This window comes from Molossus molossus, unplaced genomic scaffold (assembly GCF_014108415.1).
Source record: "Molossus molossus isolate mMolMol1 unplaced genomic scaffold, mMolMol1.p scaffold_m16_p_15, whole genome shotgun sequence".
NCBI classification, from domain to species: domain Eukaryota; kingdom Metazoa; phylum Chordata; class Mammalia; order Chiroptera; family Molossidae; genus Molossus; species Molossus molossus.
Genome location: NW_023425350.1, coordinates 33013589 through 33037840, shown reverse-complemented (window position 1 = coordinate 33037840; position 24252 = coordinate 33013589). Strand labels below are relative to the sequence as shown.

Here is a 24252-nt window from a genome sequence, read left to right as displayed (position 1 = left end):
TTCTCTCTCTTCCTTCTTCCCTCTCTAAAACACCAATAAAACGTATTTCAAAAAAAGAAAAAAGCACTCCTTTTCTCAAGACACTTTACTTCCATCAGAATATTGTCTTAATATACTGGTTTTGTTGAAACAAGGCATCTTAGTGCTGCATGCCAAAAAACTGTCCTCGACAACTTAGAAATGTAAGGTGCCAAAGATGCGAAAGACATCTCATCTATATCTCATATAGCAATTGACCCCATATATATCTTGGAATGCGAGGGAGGTGGGAAAATACAATCTAAAAGACTTGGCATTTACGTTAAAAAAAAAGATAATGTGGGGCCTTGAGAAGGTTAGAAATAACAGAAAATAAGTTGTGTTTTCTTTGTACATTTAAATTAATAAAGTAAATGTCATACCAAAATACAGTCATTATGACGAAGATTTTTGCCTTTTATTTTTGTATTTCCCATAGCACCTTACATAGTAATACACAGAGGGAGCCAATAAGTGTTTGTTGAAAAAATAAATTTTATAAATCCACTTATATGTATACTTTTTCTTTTCTCCTCTACATTTATTTGAACCAAATCTAAAAGTGTACCCATTTGCACCTAGCTAACAATCATAAAAATCCAGAGTTCTTAAGTTCTAACAGCCCTCCTCTTTAAATATTTTTTTTGATAAGGAAACTTAGATCTAAGTGAAATTCATCTTCAGGACCAAAAAGAGATCATCTGAAAATTACAGAATTTTTAAAAATTGGAAACAGGACTATACAGTCCAAAATAAGTCCTTATTAAGTCCTTATAAATCCGCCCCCAAACCCCCATTCATAAAGGTAAAGTTATTTCCTGGAGTCACATATCAAATCAGGGACTCAAACACCCAACACAATATTGATTCACATCTCCTTGCCCCTCTCCTTTTTCCCAAAATACACTTCTCCCTCTCAACCTTTATCATACTATGTAACTGCTTAATTATCTCAAACCCAGACAGCAAATTGATCAAATTCAAATGAGAAATCACCCAACCATCTGAAAACCAGAGAGTCAGGTATACTGCCAGTTTTACCACATCCATAAAAATGATAAACAAAAGAGAGCAGAAAATTGAGAAAGGGTACTTTTTCAGTCATCACAACAGCTAGGGAATAAAAATGCGTTTTCCTTGGGGAGAGATTATGCTGAGGGGACCAGATACAGATACAAAGGATAATTCCTCTTGGGTTTTTTCTTTTCCTTTGAGTCTGTGGACACTAAAAAAAAATTTTTTTAATCACATAAACACTCATAACCTAAACACATTTACGTCTCACATATTGCCCCGAACATTACAAAGACCACGTCTCCAAAAAGTAAACTGACCAAAGGTCTACTGCCTATTAATCAAAACCTTTTCAAGACCCAGATGACTGCTTTTAAAACTACGATTAGGAACCGTCTCCAAACTTCGGTTACCATGCTCAAACTGGATCTCCAAGGTTTGCAAATACCCTCAGCTCAGCTAAAGGGCACAGAATCTCTAGCGCTCCCTACAGCTCAGACTTTGAACCTACCTACCACAGAAAACCCAAGTTACCAAAGATCAGCTCCTTCGCTCCACTTTTTTTTCCGCTTAAAAAATCGGGTAAAGGTGGGGGGTTGGGGGAAAGCTGAAGCAGCGAACCCAAGGATTAATCACTTCTCCCCATTACATCAGCAGCCCCCGCCCTTTCCTCCGAGAACCTCTTCTCCCAGAATCGGCGCTACGCACTAGCGCTCCCTTCGCCCACCCCCTGCTCTATTATATGCCCTGATACCTCCCCATTATCACCCGCCCCACCACACTCCCCCTTTCCTCCTTCCCCCTCCTTAGCGGAGGAGGGAGGAAACCCGAGAGAGGAAACAGGGCGTTGAAGGAAGGGACTTCGCGATAAGAGCGGCAGCCCCATTGGCCCGAAGGTTGTATGGGCGCTTCCCATTGGTTTCTTGGCCAAATTCCCCGCCCGTCTCCTCCCCGCCCATTCACCCCTCCCCCCGCCGCCCCGTGGCCCTCCCCCGCGGTCCTGGCCAGCCCCGCGACGGGGAGGGACCGACTGGGCGAGTGGAGGCTCCGGTGGTGTCAATGGCTCCTCCTGCCACGGAGCAGCAGCAGAAGCCGCAGCGACGGGGCTGAGGAGGAGGAGAAAAGGTTCCTTTAAGGAGGAGGAACGACGACGCCTCTTTTTCCCCCTATCTCCTCCTTTCACACTCATTTCCCCTTCGCCGAGGAGAGAAGGGGGGGAGGAGAGAGAAGAGGCCGAAGAGAGAAAAAATTCCTCTCAGAAATCTCTTTCAGGGGGTGTGGGGGGAGGAAGAGAAAAAAAAAGCCGGGCGCCCCCTGCTCCCTCCCTCCCTTCTCTCCCTCTCCTTCTCCCTTCCTCACCCGCCCGCCCACTACCCCCGCCGCCGGAGACGCCGCTCGGGAGTCGGCGGGACCGGGGTCTGTCTTCTCAGCCGCCGACGCCGAGCTTCGCCTCGGGATCCCCAGGCGGGCGGACGCCCTTTCTTTCTTTCTCTCGCTCTGCTCGTCTTTCTGTCTTCGTCCCTCGCGGCCGCCCCACCCGGCGGCCTCGGCCTTCCCCGTGCGTCAGGCCCGTCCGCCCGGCCTCGCTCGGTCTCTGTCTCCGCGGGCCTTTCTCTGGCTTCGGGGGCTCGCTCGCCCCCTCCACCCTCACCGTCTCCCCTTCCCCTCGCTCCCTTTCCTTCCTCCTCCTCCTCCCCACCCCCTCCGCCTGCCCGGGAGCTCGCTGTGCGTGTGCGTGTGTGTGTCCCTCCGCCAACGCCGCCACCTCAGCCCGGCAAATGAACTCCGTCCGAGCCGCCAACCGGAGACCCAGGCGAGTGTCGCGGCCGCGCCCGGTGCAGCAACAGCAGCAGCAGCCCCAGCAGCCACCGCCGCAGCCGCCCCAACAGCAGCAGCCGCCGCCGCCGCAGCCGCAGCAGCAGCAGCCTCCGCCGCCGCCGCAGCAGCAGCAGCCTCCGCCGCCGCCACCGCCGCCTCCGCCGCTGCCCCAGGAGCGGAACAACGCCGGCGAGCGGGGTAAGGCCGCGCTCCCTCCCCGCCGGCTCGGGCGCCCGGCCGTTGGGACCTGCGGGAGGGAGGCCGGGGCTTGTGGGGGTGGCCGGAGCGCCCAGGGGGTGGGGGACGGAGGCTGAGTGGAGGCGGGTCCCCCGGTGCCGCAGTGTCAGCCCGACCCGGGCCCCGGCCGGCAGGAAAAGCCGCGGCTTCCCCACTCGCCCTGGCTCTCGCTCAGGCCGCGCTTTGTTTGGTTTCGGTGCTCGGCACCCTCTATTCTCACCCATCCCTTTGGCTTCCCGACTAGCTCACGGACCCCCAGGAGTCTGTTTGTGGCGGGGGTGGGGGGGCGAAAGGTGAGATTTCCCCCTTTTCTGTTACCTTCCCCGGTTTAGTCTCCCCTTTTCTGAGGGGAGGTGGGGGAAACAACTGGGAGTGATCTGGCGGTGGGGCTGGCTGGGGAACTTGTTTTCCCCCTTTTCTCTGTTAGCCTCCCCCTTCCTGTGGAGGAGGGGAAGAGGGGGAATCGGAGTGGTCCGTGGTGTTGGCCGGGGAACTTGTTTCCCCCGCCCCCCCTCCCTAGTCACGGGGTAGGGGGAGCAGCGACTCCTCTCCCAACCCCATAATGTTTGCTGCGCAGTTTGGCTTTAGTTACAGAACCCCTGGCAGGACCCGTTAAATGAAGACCTTTAAATAAATAAATGTAGAATCCATCGGCCATTTCCAGCCCCCTCCCTCGCGTGCAGTGCAGTTACCCTTAACGTTCTATCAACACCCCTCTCTCCTGCCCTCCCCCGGCGAGCCCCCACGCCGCCGTACTACCCTCCATCTCCTAGTGGGGTTTGAACGCCCTTCCTTAGAACTGGCCCCTGGGGGGGGAGGGGGGGTGTGGTGGTGGTGGTGGTGGTGGTGGTGGTAGTAGTGTCCAAGGCCTAGTGAAATGTGTCATTTGGACCCAACTGTGCAGCTCTGTCTGGTAACCACCATTGTCTAAGGGCTGAGGCTCCCGGGGGTTGGATTCTTGCTTTAGCAAAAATAATGTTCAGTTCTACTTTGACGATGTGGTTATTTTGGGAGGTTTATGAGGTTGGGTGTTGCACCTTGGTCTCCAGACGTAACTATTCTCTTTATTAATTAGTTGCTCTCAGTGGGGTGGAGGTCAGTACCATATTTATGTGTACGGTGGTTGTTTTTAGGAGGAGGGGAATTGTTAGGAGACATTTTGCGTGTTTTCGTTGGCGGATTAAGGTTAATTTTACATGCGTTGGTTGTCACACCTCCTTCGATTAAGGGAATTGAGATGAAATGCCTTTTTAAAATACATTCTTTCCTTAAAAACTGTTTCATTGTACTTGGTCAGAATACTTAACCAATGAAAGAGGGAGATGATAATCTGAAAAATAGTTTGAAGGGTTTTCCCTAGTCACTGTTACAGATAGTCCTTGAGAAAGCAGTTTGCTATATGTTGCTCGTAAGAATGTGATGTTTCAAGCCAGGTAGGAGTCTTGTGCAACACTATTGGTAAATGTGTCTTAATGATTCTTTGATACATTTACCAATTTTTTTGTAAGTTAAAAATATTTGTAGTTTCGTCATTTCCTTTGACATTTGCATATTAGGGTTCTTCTGTGTTCCATTCAAATAATAATGAAGTCTCCTTCCAGAATTGGCACTATATATATATATATAGTAGAATTGACAAAACTTTTTGAGAAAACAATGACACTGAATTGAAATTGTAGCACAATATACTATTGTAGATGTACAGCTTTATCAAGATGTACTGATTTAATAGCATTAGCACTGAATCACGTTCTTTCAGCTAAACTTAAAATTTAGTCCCACTGTATTTTTAAATGTTTGTTCTGAATCTCATTTTCACAATTTGTAATTTCAAACTCCCTTGTACTTTTATCTTAGATACTTTTCAGTTGTTTAAAATTATTAGTTACTAAAGTCTGTTTCCTTTTGAAGTAAGTTGACTTGGTTGTTGATAGTCACATGCCAGTCTGAATTTTCTTTTCATTGACGTCCATACACTGACTAAGATATTCATGAATCAACATTTTAGTGTGTACCTAACCAAATGGTAAATCAAATTCACTGTAGAATTGTTGCTTTGCTGCAGCTAGTAGAAATTGTTCTGGAAAATCTATGTTGGCACAGAGGGGAAAACTTACTGATTAGTCTTAAGGGAAAATGCTGTAGATCTTTTAGAGGACAAATAAATAGTCTCAAAATGAAGAAAGAGATGAAGTAAAAGACTAAAAATAATATTTTGCTAGCTTTATGTAAATATGTCATTCTTTGAAAATTGGCATTTTGATTACATTTTTTAAATGTACAGTTCACATAATGATCAGAAGTAAGCCAAGAAGAATGCTTTTATTTTTAAAGTTTTATGAAACATGCTGTCACTATTTCTGGTTTGGATAGGAGGTTTTGTTGTTGTTTAAGAATATACTGGGTTTCATAATTTTGACAAGGTGATTAAGGAACTATAGCTAACGGGGTGTGTGTGTGTGTGCATGTGAGAGAGAGAGAGTGTGTGTGGTTTTACCAACTCTTAATGGATATGTGAACAGGGGTGTGTGTGTGTGCACGTGAGAGAGAGAGAGAGAGAGAGAGAGAGAGAGAGAGAGAGTGTGTGTGTGTGTGGTTTTACCAACTCTTAATGGATATGTGATTCTTGCATTAGAGTTTTGGATAGAGTTATATAATAGTGGATCAGACAACTTTTCAGGTAGGGAATTGAAGTAAGACTCACTGTTTTAAGACAAGTTAATTCAATCTCTATATAAAATCATTTGTTTTACATAAACGATGGGCCTTTGCTCTTTAAGAAATAGTTACAAAATACAGTATATTTTTCAAGCAAAAAAATCTATCAGAACTGGTTTTTAGTTGCTTCTTTGCCTACAGGTTAATTGGTCTGAAAACGTTCTTGACATATCCTTACACACACACACACACACGTTCTTGACATATCCTTACACACACGCGTGTGCGCGCCAGTGTTTGAAGAAGAAACAACCTACTTCATAGAGTTGAAAGCTTATGAGGACTTTTCAAAGCCTTCCATGGGAGAGAATTTCTTACACTAATAATCCACCAATGATTAGTGTTTTTAGTCTTTTAATTTAAATTATTGAGTTTAGGATTTCATGTACCACTTTAAGCTAATAGAAAATAATTTGTGTTCCACATAGGGACACTTCAAAATATATTACAGAATCAGTGAAACTGAAAGTAGTATGGGGTTGAATATTTTATATTTTTCTTTTAAAATGCTAAAAGGATTTTACTTTTTTAACTTGTTATGCATTTCTCTTGATATCTATTTGGTTGGTAGTCTTTTTCTATAAGTAAAGCTTACAAGTCTGCAGAAGTACTATGTATTCTGAGTACTTTTAGTTTTTAGTTGTTAAAATGGATTATTTTGTATAAGCAATACACATACCCACCCTCAGCTATCAAATTCTTCTACCTAAAATCAATACTCTTAGTTTCTCATTTATTATGTTTTACAAAAAATGAAAGTTGACATCTGAAAATAATCTTGATATAGAAGTTTTTGAAAATGGGAGTAATTTTTGTTCTAATTATTGGAAAATTTATAAGATTGTTTTTGAAATGCTGAAATTTTAACTGGTCATTTATAGTTCAAGAAACTTAATGAACACATTATATTAATAGATTTTGCTATTTCTAGTCTGAAGTAAATGTAGAAAGTAAAAACTTAGCCTCTCAATCCCATTTGTATTTGTGGGTTAAAAATATCACCTATGACTCTGAAAGTAAAGAGGTTTTTTTTTAACTGAATTTTGGGAAATAATTCAGTAGTATAGTATTACATAAAATATTCCTGATAGAGCTACATATTTCTAATATGCAACAGCCAGGAAACTCCTTAGTGTTTTAGTTACGCATACTAATTACACTTTCTATGGGATTGTTCTGGCCCATGATATTTTACCTTCAGATTTTCCTACTACTTTATAGAGTAAGGAACTTCTTCAACCTTTTAAGATTGAGATTTCTGGACAAGGAACGTGATTTTTCCTGTTTAGAAATTAAGTACTGTGGGTTACTATTCTCCCATCTGGTGGCTAAACCTTCAAAATACTTATATTCCATGAGAGGAAAGATGCTGCCCAACTGTGCCGTGTGTGTGTGTGTGTGTGTGTGTGTGTGTGTGTGTGTAACCTGTTTTCTCAAAATTTAGAAATTATTTGAGGAATAGAAATGCGATAATGACAGTGGTAGTGTCAGGGTCCTGCTGATAAGGCCTAAGGGTTGTTCCTGTACTACTTTTCTCTCTCTACTGGAAATTTGGGCAAAACCAAAGAACGGCCAGCAATCTTAGAAACCAGGTAAGGCAAAAAGGACCAGTAGATCTTGACTTGTTAGTGAGGACCCTTAGACTCAGATTTAGCAGAATTCAATTTCTTCATTGTTGTTGTTTTATTTCTATTTAAAATTAACTTTGAAAAGAAACAATCTATAAAAATGAGTTATTCAACCTGAATTCTCTTATTCCCTATTTCTTAATGTTGTGTCTCTCTTGCCCCACTGGTCTCTGAAGCGTTATTCTGATTAGATTTTTTTTTTTTTTTTTTTTTTTTATCCTCACCCGAGGACATTTTTCCATTTTTTGTTCAGGTAGAGTGGGAGGGAGAGAGAGGAACAGAGAGAGAGAGAGAAACATCGACGTGAAAGGAACACATCGAGTGGCTGCCACCCGCACAACGACCAGGGCCGGGGACAAACTGCAACCGAGGTACATGCCCTTAGCGGGAACCGAACCTGGGTCTCTCAGGACCGCAGGCCGACGCTCTGACCGCTGAGCCAAACCGGCCAGGGCTGATTAGATTTTTTATTTCACTAATTTATCAGCCCTTTGAATAGTATTCTTGTCTTCCAGAGGACTCTGGTTAATATATGAAATTGCTAGCAAGGTACCCCCAAATTGCAGTTGTTACTTTATGAAAGTAAAATTATAAAGAAGTGTAAAATATAAGGGATGAGACATTTGGGTGGTATGATGGAAAGAGGTCAGAGTTAGACCTATCTAGACTTACTTGGGTTCTGATCCTGGCTACACCACTAAGGAGCTGTTTGATTTGGAGCAAGCAATAACCTCTTGGAGCCTTACTTCATTATCTGTTAAATGGTGGTGATAACACTTGCTTTATGGAAAAATTGTAAGGATAAGAGATAGTAAAGTACCCGGCACATGGTAGATGGTCATAAGTGGCAGTTTTTAAAAATATTAAGGAATGGAATTGGCTGTATATAAAACTAAATCTAAGAGATAAAATGTACACAAGTCATTAAAAAGTTTCTGGTATTCCCCAAAATGTAATATAGGTGACTTGTAATTACATCACTAATCTTACATCTAATGAATTGAAATATTCTTCGAAGAAAGATTAAGGAAACAAGAAATGGAATAGTGGTAAACATTGTTTCTGCTTATGTCCTAGACGCTTTATGTATTATCTCATTTAACCCTTATTCCATAAGATGGACATTACACAACAGTGATTGTGCATAGTAAGTAGCAGAGAAGAATTTCAAAACTGATTTATGTCACCTGGTTTTTCCATAAACAAGGGGAGATAACGAAATAATTTTGGCATAGTGTCTTCATCATTTTCAGAGGAGGAAATAACCTAGCTTTTGTAGCACATCTGCCCCCTGTCACATCCCATCTATCCTATTGGAGACTGAACTCTGTAGTCTGATGCTCTTATTGTTAAATCATCTGGTTTCACATTTTCTGAGTTAACCTTCTAATCATAATTTCACCTCTCGTGTAAATTTGTCTCCAGAAGAGATCGCACTGATTGGCCTGCGTGTTTTTCCAGCTTGTTGATGAGATCACTAAGCACTCATTGTACAAAGAAGGATAGATTTCCCTTGAATTACTCATAAGTTATGAATAAAGGGTGTTATTAGGTCATTTTAGCTCATAGTTATAGACTGGACTGTTTCAGAAAGGAAAAAAATGTGAGTTAAATTAGACTTCAGCGGTAATTTTGATAGGTTTGTGGACTAATTAATCCTTTTCTCACCATAGTTGGGTGTCTTTTTACATGCATGCCTAAGTTGGGTTTTTGTATATGTTTGGTTAGTACAAGATATGTGCTTAAACGTAATCCTTAGAAAATAGAGAAATGAAACCAACTAACTTTCTTTACATAATTTATTTTAGTTGAAGGCAAATATTGAAAATATTTATTTTACTTTGAAAATGATTGCTTTGTGTATTTTTTTTTTTTTTTAATTTTAAAACATCCAAAATAAGATAGCATGTTAAGGCAATGTAAGTTCTGTATGTTAATTGCTTACTTTCCCAATTTCTAAAAATATAGTTGTCAAAAGTTCTGCCCTTCTAACAGATGGCAAATTGTGTGACTTTTAAAAAGGAGGAAAAATACTATTCTCTCAATTGGTGGCTAAGCCTTAAAAAACATTAAGGAATATTTTCACATCTCATGCGAGAAGAGGTGCCCATTCATCTATTTTGTGAAGAGAGCCTACTTTTTTTATTTTCTCAAAGCTCAGAAATTATTTAGTGATAGAGATGCAGTTACAGCCCATATTTTAAAATTATTTTTCTGGTAATAGTGATAATCTTAGTTTCACTATTTCCCTGTTGTGTACCACAAGGCTCATTTTCCAGATGGTTGAGTTGGGTTGTGTCAAAATCTTTGGCTGTTGAAACTTTTTCAGTAGTGTGAAATTAACTGGCTACTAAATGTGTTCAGTGGTATTGGTTTCTTTAGTGCCATGTATTGATAACTGACTTGAATCAATTTAGCCTTTGCTGGCCTGCCAACTCTGGGTTTAGATCTGAGGATTATTTTTTACATTTAAGTATGATTTTGCACCCATGGTCATATATAACATATACAAGACATTGCTTTATGAGAATCTGACACTTGAGAGGAAGAGAAGATAACTATTTTTTATTCACCTGTTATATTTTGAGATGGACAGGGTTGATATACAATATATAATGTCATTAGTAATTGTTTCTTCACACATAATTTATCATATCTTTTGGGGGGGGTGGAGAAAAACAGGCTTTAAGGAAAATTAGAAGTTAGTAAAATTTAACACATGAAAAGTAGGAGTCTTCCAGGTTTGTATCATGGCAGAGAAGAAAGATAAAAGAATACTTGTTTGAAAGAAATGGGAATGGGTGAAGACAATTTATTTTGAAATCTAATATTTGTAGCAAAGGGATCATATGGTAAAAGAGATTGTGAAATCATTCATTGTTCTTTACCTGGAGGGTTATCTAAATGTTAAAAGTAGCCACAGAACTAATTCACAGTTGTGTGCAAATAACTGATATCTTCGCAGTCCTTTGAAATATATTTGCATTTTATTTTATTTTATTTTTTTTTTTCCTCACCCGAGGATATTTTTCCATTTTTTTGTACAGATAGAGTGGGAGGGAGAGAGAGGAAGGGAGAGAGAGAAACATCGACGTGAAGGGACACATCGAGTGGTTGCCACCCGCACGACCAACCAGGGCCGGGGACAAACTGCAACCGAGATATGTGCCCTTAGCGGGAACCGAACCCGGGTCTCTCCGGACCGCAGGCCAATGCTCTAACCGCTGAGCCAAACTGGCCAGGGCATATTTGCATTTTAAAGAAACTGATTGCTTAGTCAAGTTTTGGGTATTTTAGGCCCAGTAAAAGATGAGAGAAACTAGTGATTTGGACAAAGACTTTTTGGGGGCAAAAAGTCCTGAGAGGCAAAATAAGCATGTCAGTGGAGGGGGAAAGTAGAAGATTCTTGCAAGAGTCACTCACCTTACACTTTTATAGTTTTTCCTAATCTGCTTCTGAACCTAAATTTTTTCTTAACGTTTCACTTTTGTTTTTGTTTTTTTTTAAATACTAGTTTTGGGTAAGGGTTGGGATGGAGAGAAGAGAAAAAATTAGAGCAGATGAGAGTGCCGGTAATATGGGTCATTTAAATTAGTAGTGGTCATTTGGATTAGAAACAATCTCTATATAATTATTTCTATCTGTGTATATGTACTATATATAAATATATAGTTACTTAAATTGTCGAAATTGGTCTTGTAATGAAAGTATACAAGTGCACAAACTATTGGTGTACACAGCTTCATGATTTTTTTCACAAAGGGAATACATCTACACCAGTAATACCTAGATCAAGAAATAAAACACTACCAGCATACACTCCTTAGGCCCAGTCACTACCCCCAACCCTATCTTTCTAACAGCTTGGATTAGTTTTGTGTGGTTTTGAACTTTATGTAAATGTTACCACCCTGTATGTATTCCTGTATGTGTGACTTCTTTTTAATATTTATTTGTGAGTTCCATCCATGTTCTTGTTTGTAGCAATAGTTTGTTCATTCTTGTTGCTGTATAGTATTACCTTGTATGAGTATCCTACAATTTATCCAATCTGCAATTGATAGACATAGAGTTGTTTTCGGATTTGGCTGTCAGGAATAGTGCTATTATGAGCATTTTATATATCTATATATATCTTTTGTTGAACCCATGCACACATTACCTACCATTGCTTATCTTTTCCCAAAGGCAAAACTTTCATTCACTTAATTTTTTTATCTTATTTTATTTAAAAAAAATTTTTTTCTTTATTGATTTTAGAGAGAAAGGGAGAGGGTGAGAGAGATAGAAACATCGATTGGGCGCCTCCTGCGTGCCCCCCCACTGGGGATCGGGCCCATAACCTGACCGGGAATCGAACCGGTGACCTCTTGGTGCATGGGTCGATGCTCAACCACTAAGCCACACCAGCTGGGCAAAACTTTCATTTACTTTAAAAGAAGTGGAAGATGAAACAGCTCTAAGACAGATATGAATATGGCTTCTCATGATTATGTTCCTAAAATAACTGATGATTTTATTTCAAATATTAGTGTTTTTCTTAAGTCTTTAGGTATGTCCACTTCTGCATCCTTTAACAGTTAAGTATTAGTCTGGAAGTTTACCCATCAGCTTTAATATATACTTTAGTTTTTCCCAAAGGTCATAGGTTGGGTTATTTTGAGAAGTGGAGAAATCTTTTATGTTTAGGAATTATTTTTTAAAAAACCCTGTGGACTTTAATATGTGATTCTGAGCCTTCATTTAAAAATGTAAAACAAGCCTGGCCCATGTGGCTCAGTGCATTGAGCGTCGTCCCATGGACTGAGAGGTTCCGGTTCGATTCCCAGTTGAGAGGCCTGCAGGAGGCAGCCGATTGATGCTTCTCTCTCATATCGATGTTTCTATCTCTCCCTTTCTCCTCTCTCATATTGATGTTTCTATCTCTCCCTTTCTCTTTCTCTTAAAAAAAAAAATCAATAAAATCATATTAAAAATAAATAAAAAACAAAACGAAAACACCTGTTGTTTCTTTTTGCTGCTGCCATAAATATTTTTGTTCATTTCAGTTTGGAACCCTGTTTTTTATTATGTTTAAGTTTATCCTCTTAACACCTATGAAAATATTTTGCCATTTGTGTGGTTGGTTGGTTCATTTTATTTCTCTTTTTCTGCATATCTTGTTAATTTTTGTTATCTTACATTTTGTTTATTTTAAAATCACAAAACTTTCACAGAAAAATTAGAGTACATTTTGCTCTCAAAGTTGTTTTTCTAATCCTTGACCAGATCTATCAATTACCCATATATAGGAAGAAAGTGTAAAAGTGCCTCTGGCAGCATCATAAATAAGTTCTTCCTCAAGTGAAAGCTTGTGCTCAAGTGCTGGTTAGTGTCTTATAAGCTTGTACCCTCTATGATACAAGTATACCCTGAGAATGACAGCTGGGGCTCTGTTCTTACGGAACTTGTTGCTCAAAACTGGTAATATAGTAGCCTTAGATATCAAGAGAGTAAGATTTCATTATTCCATGTGTGCTCTTTCAGCACCAAGCAGTCCAGTGTTAGTACTAACAATTGTTCTTTCTTGTCTATAACAAACTGTGTGGAAGAAACTGCTACCTTTTTTATAGAGTGGTATCTTAATCTCATTTCTAAGTTAGGAGATTTTGAATAAGGTGATGAGTGAGATGCTCTAAAACTCTATCATTTGAGTTACCAGTATAAATCAGTGAGATCTGAATTTGTTAGCTATTACTATATAGACATAGTTCTTGCCTTTTGGAACTTATAATTGAGATAGAGACTGAATTTAATTAACTTTTAAAATCAAGATGAATTGTAAATAAGTGTGTTGATACTGTTTTCATTGTCTTCTGATGACAGAGGGAGGAAGGGAGGAGGGGGGAGAGAAATTGATTGATACTTTTTAACCAGTCTGTTAGAGTTTTCTGTGAAACACTATTAAGATGATTTGTTAAAACCCCCTGCTGTCTGGTATATGTTCATTGAATTACCTTTGTGTCACACTTAGAAACTTGTTGCAGCCCAAAGATTAAGCTAAGGTATAGCATGTTTATGTAAGTGATTAAGAAAGGAACATGTGCCTAGTGAAGGAAATTACCTGCAGAGTTAGGGTCATTCATCTTGTTTTCATAGTATCATCCTTCTTCATTAAATTCATTGTTTTACCCTTCTATCCTGAAACAAAGTAGGAGCACAAATTTGTTAGATTATGTTGCTAGAATCCAAACTCCTCAATTGAAAAGATAAAACAACCCTTGAAAGGTTCTTCATAGCATGGGTAATCCCACATACCAAGTAATTGTAATTCTCAGGGTACCTTTATGAATTTTTCTAATTCTGTCTTAGTATATCTATTGCTGCATCTGACAGGGAACCTATTCTCTTTTTTTGAATCATCTGATTTGAGAACCTCTTAGCTGAAATCTTGAAAGCTGAAAAACTGGGAGATCTGGGTGTAGTGAATTTGTATAGGGTCTGTAAAGTTGTGTGATTTTATAGGGCTAGAAAAATGTCAAATACCAATCATTAGACATGCGTTGCGTGTGTGTGCGTGCACACACACACACACACAGTGAAACTGTGAATATGCCCTCTTTATTTTGTGAAGTGTCTAAAATTTTTTGGTGAAATGTTAGTAGTAGTGCCTTAGGATGGTGGAAGTGAGGTGATTTTTGTTACTATTTCTACATTTCTTTGTTTTTCAAATATTATATGGAATCTGGAAGGAGGGTGGTTTGTTTTTTTAAAAAATTTAAGTTTTGATTGTGATGTGAATTCATATTATTGCTTGGTTTGATGATATAGGTCCTTTTAAATTCGAATAAAAGCTTAAAACTTTCCATTTTTCAAAGCTATTGTCTTTTAAGTGGTTATTAATTTATGAAAATTTTTAGTTTTGTATTCACAGTAACTTTAGGATAATAATTGATACTATCATTTATAGGTACTGAGGATAATTGATGACCCAAAAGTCAGAATTCAGAATTAAAACAAAATTTGATATTTGAGCTTTGAGCCAATGTTTCTGTCTTTCTAGGATAAGTTTGTGAATATAGATTATGGTAGTAAGTACAAATAGTATTTTAATTACATGCCTGGCTGAATGATGGAAGATGGAAATTTAGTGTGCAAACAACTGGATAATTAGAAAAGAAATTTATTTGATCACAACAGGTGGCTATTTCTTCTGTACCTTGGTTGTATGATATGGACTCAGGTCTATTTGGTAATGTTGTAAGGGGATATATATTTTTTTTTTTTCCACAAAACTGGAATTAGCTCTAAAGAAATTAGCTCTAAATTAGTGGCTCAGTTTATTAACTTGAAAGAGGTGGTTAAGGGAGATTGTTTCATCATTTTCAATAAAGAAAACATACCCTTCCCTTTCTCATATATGGTATTCTAAGACATTTTGGACTGTGGGACCTAATGTGTTTGGGATAAATAAGAAACTACCAATGATTTTCAAAAAATATGGGCTTCTTATGGGGAATAAATAGAGATGGAAAAACTAAGAATGAACATTTTTAAAATGGGCTTTTGAACCTTAAATTTAGTTATTAGATTTGCAGTTAATTTGTCTCACACTTGACTAGTCTTCTGCTCATTTTACAGACTCTTTATAAACGTAAATCAAGTAAAAACAAGCATTTTCCTATTAGAAAGTACATTAAAAACCTTTATTGAAAGAGGTGAACTGTTTGGTTTTTATTTTGTTTTTAAAATAGAGACTATCAATATGGTTTAGAGTAAATCAGTCATTGAATGTAGATTTTAGATAGTAATCAACATAGTTTTATGAAGAACTGATTACAAATGCATTTAAAGTATTTTTCCAAAACAGTGACTTTTGGTAACTGAATAGGTAACAAGAGCAGTCATATCGTTGTTGTGACAGTTGGCAGAAATTTTTTTAGGTTGTGTTATGAAGAAGCTACAACATATAAAAACAGTGCTGTTTGCAGATAGACATTTAGTAAATAGTTGTTTCTGTTTCCCTTTAACTTCTCTGGACCCAGATTTGTTCATATTAAGCATATTAACTTCATAGATTTTATTTTATTTTTTATTTATTTATTTTTTTAAAGTGTATTCTTTTTTTTTTTAATCCTCACCCGAGGACATTTTTCCATTTTTTATTCAGATAGAGCAGGAAGGAGAGAGAGGATGAGAGAGAAACATCGATGTGAAAGGGACACATCAAGTGGCCGCCACCCACACAACCCAACCAGGGCCAGGGACAAACCGCAGCCAAGGTACATGCCCTTAGCGGGAACCAAACCCGGGTCTCTGTGGACCGCAGGCTGACACTCTACCGCTGAGCCAAACTGGCCAGGGCTAACTTCATAGATTTTAAAAAGTGGTATGAGGTTAAGTACCAGAAAAACCAAGAATGAAAATCAAATTATTTTGAATAGTTAAAAAAAAGGAAAGAAAAAAGCAACAAGTGTGCTTTAATCTTTGTAGAAATTACAACAAAAATAATGAGTGTAGTCACTTAAAAATGTTTAGCCAGAACTAAGTATAGCAGCAAGCTATGTGGACTACAGTATAGTTAAACCTAAAGTGTGTGTGCCATGTAAACACATGATAGATTCTGTGTCAGAACAATAAGACTTGTAAAATGTTAAAATGGTTGGAAACATATGCCTAGTAGAAAAATCTAAATATTGTTCTAAAGAGGGACAAGCTAGCCCTGGTCGGTGGCTCAGTTGTTTGGAGTGTCATCCCATACACCAAAAGGTTGTGGGTTTGATTCTTGGTCAGGGCACGTACCTAGACAGCAACCGATCAATGTTTCTCTCTCCCCATCTTCCTCTCCCTCAAAAATCAATTAAAAAACATACCAGGTGAGGATGAAATTAAAGAGAGTTAAGTTAAAGGGTGACCAAACCTTTCACATGGTTGAAAGTAATTCTTAAAAAAAAAATGTTGCTGCCCTGGCTGGTGTGGCTCAGCAGTTAGAGCGTCGGCCCACAGACCAAAGAGCCACGGGTTTGATTCTGATAAAGGGCACGTACCTTGGTTGCAGTTCGGTCCTGGGCCCTGGGCCCTGGGCCCTGGTCAGGGTCGTGCGGGAGGCAACCAGTTGATGTGTCTCTCTCACATCGATGTTTCTCTCTCTCCTCCCCCCCTCCTCCCCCTCCCTCTATATGAAGATAAATGGGAGGAAAAGATTCTTGGGTGAGGATTAAAAAGAAAAAGAAAAATGTTGCTGTTATTTCTCATTATGCTCAGAAGACAGCTAGAGAAACTGAATTTAAACTATTAGATTGGTGATTTAGACTGTATAAAGAATATCTGGGCCCTGGTCAGTTTGGCTCAGCGGTTGGCATCAGCCCGTGGACCAAAGAGTTGCAGGTTCGATTCCAGCCAAGGGCACGTGCCTTGGTTGCAGTTCATCCCCGGCCCTGGTCGGGGTGGTGTGGAGGCAACCAATCAATGTGTCTCTCTCACATAGATGCCCCCACCCCCATTCTATCTAAAGATAATTGGGGAAAAAATATCCTTGGGTGAGGATTTAAAAAAAAAAGAATAGCTGGTTAATTCTAAAACAGATCACTAAGGAAGATTATATGTACTTAACCTTTTTTAGAGGCAGCTATTAATATTAGATATTTTAATTAGTTTTGCATGGTAATTAGAATATTGCAAATAGAAAGTGTAATTTTGAGGTTTATTCACTTCTTTTATTTACTTGTTCAAGGTGGCAGTTGAAATTAGAAGCCAGGTCTCTTGGCTCTCAATCAGTTACCTGTTCTTGTTACAGAATTTTATCATTCTGTTCATTTTTCAGTTTAGTGATTGGTTGAACCTATTTATCTGATAAAGATTTCTGTTATCTTAATTGCATTAAACAAAATTATTTTGTAATACCTGTCTTAAAAAGTGACTTAAAAAGAATATACACCCTGGCTGGTTTAGCTCAGTGGTTAAGAGTGTCAGCCTCCGGACCAAAATGTCACGGGTTCTATTCCTAGTCAAGGGCACATGCTTGGGTTGCAGATTCAATCCCCAGCCCAGTAGGGACACATGCAGGAGGCAACCATTCTTTGTGTCTCTCTCACATCAGTGTTTCTTGCTCACTCTCTCCCCCCCCCCAAAAAAAATCAATGGAAAAAATATCCTCCAGTGATGATTAACAACAACAAAAAGAATATGCAAATAAAATTATAGTTTGTTTCTTATTGACTTCATTTTTTCTCTCTATTATTTTGCTTTAGCTATGACTGGTTGAAAATAAGGCAGTTATATATTATTCATTGGAAGGTAAACCATGTTGATGATAGATTCATGTGATGATTCTCAGTGTAATTGCTTTCAACTGCTTAAAAACTGGTTAATGCTTTTGAAGAGGTAAAGCATAATTCTTCTCCACTGTGAATTCAAGTGTTCGTGTATGATAATGGTGGTATTTCAGAGCAATGAGGAAATAATTTATCAATTAAAAAGTGATAATTGCAACTATCAGTTATTCATTTGCAAAAACATTCAGTTAGTTTCCTACTTTGTTCAGTACCAAGAAATATATTTCAAATGATTAATGAGCTCAATTTTTAAAATTTTTAATTATTTTATTTCAGTGAGAACATTTAACACGAGATATCATCTAACAAGATTTTAAGAGTACAATATAGTATTGATAACTTTAGGTGAGATGTTGTTTATCAGATCTTGAGAATTTACTCATCTTGCATAACTGAATCTTTATGCCTGTTGAATAACAACCCCCATTTCCCCTCCCCGCCAGCCTCTGGCAACCACCATTCTACTCTGCCTCTATAAACTTTACTATTTTAGATACCTCAGTTAAGTAGAATCATGTGGTGTTTATTTGTCTTTTATAATTGGCTTATTTAACGTAGCATAATGTTCTCCAAGTAAGAACCCACAATTTTTATTTATTTTTAAATATGTTTTTATTGATTTTTTAATTTTTATTTTAAGAGAGAGAGGTAAAAACATTGATCAGCTACCTCCTGCATGTTCCCTACTGGGGATTGAGCCCACAACCTGAGCATAAGCCCTGAGCATTTGCCCTGTTTGGGAATTCAACCAGGACCTCTCAGTCCATGGGACAATGCTCCATCCACTGAGTTGCACCAGCCAGGCCCAACAGTTTTTAAAAATCATAAAGAACTAGAAGAAAGTACTTTTTCCTAAGCAAGGCTAAAAGAAATTTTAAAATCATTAAAGCATGATCAGGAAATTGACTTAGTGCTAGTAAAGTTAAGGCAAATGACAGACTGGAAGAAAAAAAGTTGCACCTGATCTAACATAAATGATTAATGTAAGACATGAATTTTCATGAAAAACACTTTAGAGATAAAATATTAATTATTAAGCTAAAACTTATTCTTTTTTTTTTTTTTTGATATTTCGTTCAGATAGAGTGGGAGAGAGAGAAACATCGACGTGAAAAAGACACATCAAGTGGTTGCCACCCTCACAACCCAACCATAGGCAGGGAAAAACTGCAACTGAGGTACATGCCCTTAGCGGGAACCGAACCCGGGTCTCTCTGGACCGCAGGCCGATGCTCTCACTGCTGAGCCAAACCGGCCAGGGCTAAAACTTATTCTTTTTTAAGAAGTACCTTCTGCCCTGGCCAGTTTGGCTCAACAGTTAAGCATTGGCCTGTGGACCAGAGTCCTGGGTTCGGTTCCTGCTAGGGGCACGTACCACAAAAAAAAAAAAAAAAGAAGTACCTCCCATCTCATTCCCGTCCTCATATTTTCATTGTTCTCAGAAGCTACCACTATCATGAATTAGATATGAACCTGTTCATTCCTTTTTAAAATACTTTTACATATACATTTGCATCTGTAAATATTTAGTTCTCAGGTGTTGTAGTTGTTCTTGTGGGAAGGTAAGAACTTGCCTTCGAGATATTTATGGTTCATTGGGGCTAAACAGGAACATAAAACATTCTCTCAAAAGATACTTAATGTGTAAGTTCCAAGTAGTGGTATAAATCATGAGTACTTGGCACTCTAGAAATTTTTAAATGATTGATAAGTAAATTAATAATAGAAGTATATAAACTTGAAAGGAAGAGTCCGTTCTTTTCCTCTTCCCCTGTCCCCAAATATAACTCTTAACTGTGTGTGTCTACTTTTGAATTTTTTAATGCATGTGTATGTAAATACTCATACCATTTTTCACTCAGAAGAAACCACATTGGTCTTGGCCAGTTTGGCTCAGAGGTTGGAGTCGCAGGTTCGATTCCGGTCAGTTTGGCTCAGAGGTTGGAGTCGCAGGTTCGATTCCGGTCAAGGGGACGTACCTTGGTTGCGGTTCGTTCCCGGCCCTGGTTGGGTTGTGTGGGAGGCAACCAGTTGATGTGGCTCAATCACATCGATGTTTCTCTCTCTCTCCCTCCCTCCCTCCCTCCCACTCTATCAGATAAGTAGAAAAATATTCTCTGGTGAGGAATTAAAAAAAAAAGAAACCACACTGTATGTATGTATTTGTAAATTAAGTTTACTTAAATATATTCTAGATGTTTTTCTATATCAGTATAAATATAAAGTTACCTCATTCCTTTTTACAGTTGCAGAATAGTCCATTATATGAATGTACCACAATATATATTAAATGTACCTCTATTGATTATTATTTAGATTCTTTTTTTTTTTTTTTAATAATCCCACTATTAATCTGTGAGATTAAATGTTATTGAATGAATGAATACATGAACTACTTAACAGTATAAGGGAAACTAGTCTGAGTGCTGAAATGATTTGGAAAGACTTCACAGAGAAAATGGATACTTAAACTAGATCTTGAAGAATGAGTATGTTGCAGATTGTGGGGCGGGGTGCGGTGGGGGTGGTATTCTTATTAAGAGCAAATGGGCCAAAGAGCATTGGAAAAGTTACCAGGACACAATTTTTACTCTGTCACCATACTCTGTTCATCTTTCAGTTCACTTTATGTTGGTGTTTCTTTTCCAAAAAGGAAATTAAAGTTGAATTTAGGCACTCTTCTGTCTTTAGGGCTTTACTCTACCACTTGTGGAATAATCTAAATTCTTTTTTTCTTAATCCTCACCTGAGGACATTTTTGCTTTTCTTTTTAGATAGAGCAGGAGGAAGAGAGGGGCAAGAGAGAGAGAAACATCGATGTGAGAGAGACACATCGAGTGGTTACCACCCACACTACCCTAGCCGAGGCTGGGGACAAACTGCAACTAATGTATGTGCCTTTAGCCGGAACCGAACCTAGGACTCTCTGGTCTGTAGGCTGACACTCTAACCACTGAGCCAAACCGGCCAGGACAGAATCTAAATTCTTTAGCCCAGAATTCAAAGTCTTCTATACTTCGGCTGCCCGTTTTTCTTTTATATGGTTTTTCTTTTGACAGACTAAACTAATCTATATATTGTTCTTGAATGAACCATACACATTGCTATTCTCTCTATATTCTATATATAATTTTGTGGTTTTTTTTACACTGATGTAAAATTTTGTACTCAGTTGTTACTTGACTTCAGTATTTGGTCACTTCCTTTTGTGCTCCCATGCCTTCTTGATAGCTACCCATATCCCATCCTAGGGTGCTTGCTATCATTTACAGTTGTTGATAGGTCCATTTATGCTTAATGTGTGAAGGATTATCAGTAAATATTTTATATAGTAGGCTCTTCTATATTCCAAATATTTTGTTTATAATACAGTTTTGGCAATGAAATTTCTGAAAACTTACCAGAATGTATTTTTCTTATTAATAGCTATTTATTATAAGTGTATGGACTTACAATATACAATGGAAATTATGTATAATTAATATATTAAGCATAATAAGAAGAAAATACTTCTGTAAGCACTTAAGTACCAATTAAGCTATCTAGATATCCATGAGAACGCAACACAAGGAATTTTGTGATAATTATAATTATTATAAGTACTATCTAGTAATTGTATTATTTATAGCCACATTTATTGATCACTATGTTCTAGGTAGACACTAAATGCTCATTTTATTCTTACAAAAGCTCCCATATGTTGAGAATATACCCATTTTACATATGAGGAAACAGAAGATTAGGGAATTTAAATAATTCACAAGAGCTAGTAAATGGCAACTGTAGGGTTAGAATCCATGTCTTCCTGATTAAAAACAACCTGAATAAAGTTTGGATTACATATTATGCTGTATCAGTGCCATTATCTCCCATATATAAGTTTTTTGAAATATATTTTTTTAGGAAATTTTTTTTTTTTTCTTGCATGCAAATGATCACCAATGGCACTCCAGTTGCCGTTACTCCTTTTGGAAGGCAGGAGTAAATAAATAATCATATATTTTCCAGGAAAAATTTGAGAGTTCAGAAAAGCATAAAAAGAAATTGGCCCTGCCCTGGCCAGTTTGGCTCAGCGGTTAGAGCGTCGGCCTGCGGTCCGGAGAGACCCGGGTTCGGTTCCCACTAAGGGCACGTACTTCGGTTGCAATTTGTCCCCGGCCCTGGTTGGTCGTGCGAGTGGCAGCCACTCGATGTGTCCCTTCACGTCGATGTTTCTCTCTCTCTCTCCCTTCCTCTCTCTCCCTCCCACTCTATCAAAAAAAAAAATTGGCCCTGGCTGATTTTGCTCAGTGGTTAGAGCGTCGGCCCGCGGACCAGAGTCCCGGGTTTTGGTTCCCGCTAAGGCCGCATACCTTGGCTGCAGTTTTTCCCCACCCCAGTTGGGGTCATGTGGGTGGCAGCCACTTGATGTGTCTCTCTCACATCGATGTTTCTCTGTCTCTTCCTCCCTCTCTCCAACCCGCTCTATCTGAAGATAAATGCAGAAAGAAATGTCCTCAGGTGAGGATAAAAAAATAAAAAAAATTGAAAATTAGCAACAACCAACTAGAGAAAGTAATGCATTTCTTTTGCTATAAATATAATATATAGAAATATATGTAAAATTACATATAATATTTTCATTGGAATTATACTATATATAGTTTTGTGGGGGTTTTCCCCCTTATTTAACATATTGTTTTCCCACTAGAAGTACATATGCATAGATGTATATATTATTTGAAAATTATTCTCATAGCTATGTAATATATTTTATTATGTATGTACTTGAGTCCATTTTATCATTTCCCTGTTAACTGACAAGGAGGTTGCCTCTAGTAAGGAGAAAGTCATCAGGATGGGTGCTATGAGTTCCAGTATTGAGGTTCCCTACCTCTCCAAAACAGCAATGATAGATTAAACAAACACACACAATTGATAATCAGATTTTCAGCATGAATATAGCTGTATAAGTCTGCATCTTGGCCCTCTTAGAGTCATTAAAAAAATAAGAAGGAAAAGAAAACAATGTTTGAACTTCCCATTTTTAGTGAACTAAAAGACATAGTAGGTAGACTCTAAATTTTATTTAAGGGCTATCAGAAGCATCTGAGAAGGGGCAGAAGCTGTGAGCTTAAATATACTTGCTGAAGATGAGGTGTTCACTTTGCAGTTCGAAAGCTAAATCTCTTGTTTATAATGGCAGGATTGGTGACAAATACCTGGTTTGAAAAGGTAGAGCTACATGCACATAGTACCATATGTATAGGAACCAGCTTTTCTTTGTATTCTCTATATAGAATCAAAGGAGGAGTCTTTGGACTGTGAAGCATGTCCTCCCTTCGCTCCACACCAGTAAATAGCTGATTCAGGAAAATCCAACTTATTTTATGATGAAAAATACAAGAGAAAATGACACAACAGTAAAACTCCCAGAGGACAAAGAACATTCGTTAGAAAAATGTCACTACAGAGCAGATGAAAATTGTGATCCAACATTTTACCATACACTTATTTAGAGTTGAGAAAAACTTTAAAAAATTCTCTACGAAAGGAGATCATGAAGCAGAAATGTAGGAACTCTGGGGAGAGATGACAAGGTAACAGGAAAAAAGGAAATGTGAGACGAGAAATATTTTAAATGAAATCAAAGAGCAAACATTAGCAAATGCAGATGAAACTGGAAGGAGCCCAAGGAGGAGCAGACTAGACCCAAGGAAAGCACAATAAAGGACATAAGGATAAAAATAAGAAAAATGGACAAAATGAAATGGAAATAAAGTTTTTTTTAAGTTTTAGAAAATGATACAAAAGGTAATAGATCCAACACACTTAAAAGTGAAACCCCTGTAGTAGAAATTCAGTCCAACAACAAATTGTAATAAGTACAATTAAAATCTCACAGAACTGAAATTTATATATTGAAAGGATACCTCTGCCAAGGAAAACTGACCAGAGTGGTCATAAAGATAAAGATTCCTTTGGGCAGCCAACTATCCTACTCATCGCGTGCACAAAATCTTTTATAAGGGGTTGGTGTCAAGCTGGCCTCAGATTTCTCCACAACATTCAGTACCAGAAATCAGTCGAGCAATGTTTACAAGATAAAAAATTTAAGTGGGAGGCAGATATTTCATATCCAATCATGCCATTCTTCAAGTATAAAAGATAACAAACAGAACTCAGGGAATATTGTTTATATTAGCACTTCTGGAGGAAACTACTGAAATATAAACTTCAGCCAACCGAGAGACATCTGAGGAAAGGATTGATAGTGAGCATTGAATATATATATTCTAGTCCTGAAGACAAAAACAAATGGGGAGGGGAGATCATGATGACAGAACATAATGTTACAGACCCTGGTGATACAGAAGTGATAAAACCTAATAAAATGTGAGAGAAGGAAGTTTATAGATTATACCTCATTGTAATTACTGGTAATCAAAGTATGTAAAAATCACAAATCAAGTAATAGAAGTATAAACATATTTAACACTTCAAAGGAAGCCCTAAAGATAATATTA

The 24252-nt window shown here is 38.4% G+C and overlaps 1 protein-coding gene across 1 annotated transcript in view; it reads left to right on the top strand.

Annotated features, from left to right (window-relative positions):
* Positions 1-2069: 2069 nt before the first annotated feature.
* FBXO11 (F-box protein 11) overlaps positions 2070-24252 on the top strand; it is a 98421-nt gene continuing 76238 nt past the window's right edge. The window contains exon 1 of the mRNA XM_036263054.1: positions 2070-3048. Coding sequence (XP_036118947.1) covers positions 2811-3048 — 238 coding nt within the window. The 5' untranslated portion in view covers positions 2070-2810. The remainder of the gene's footprint in view (positions 3049-24252) is intronic.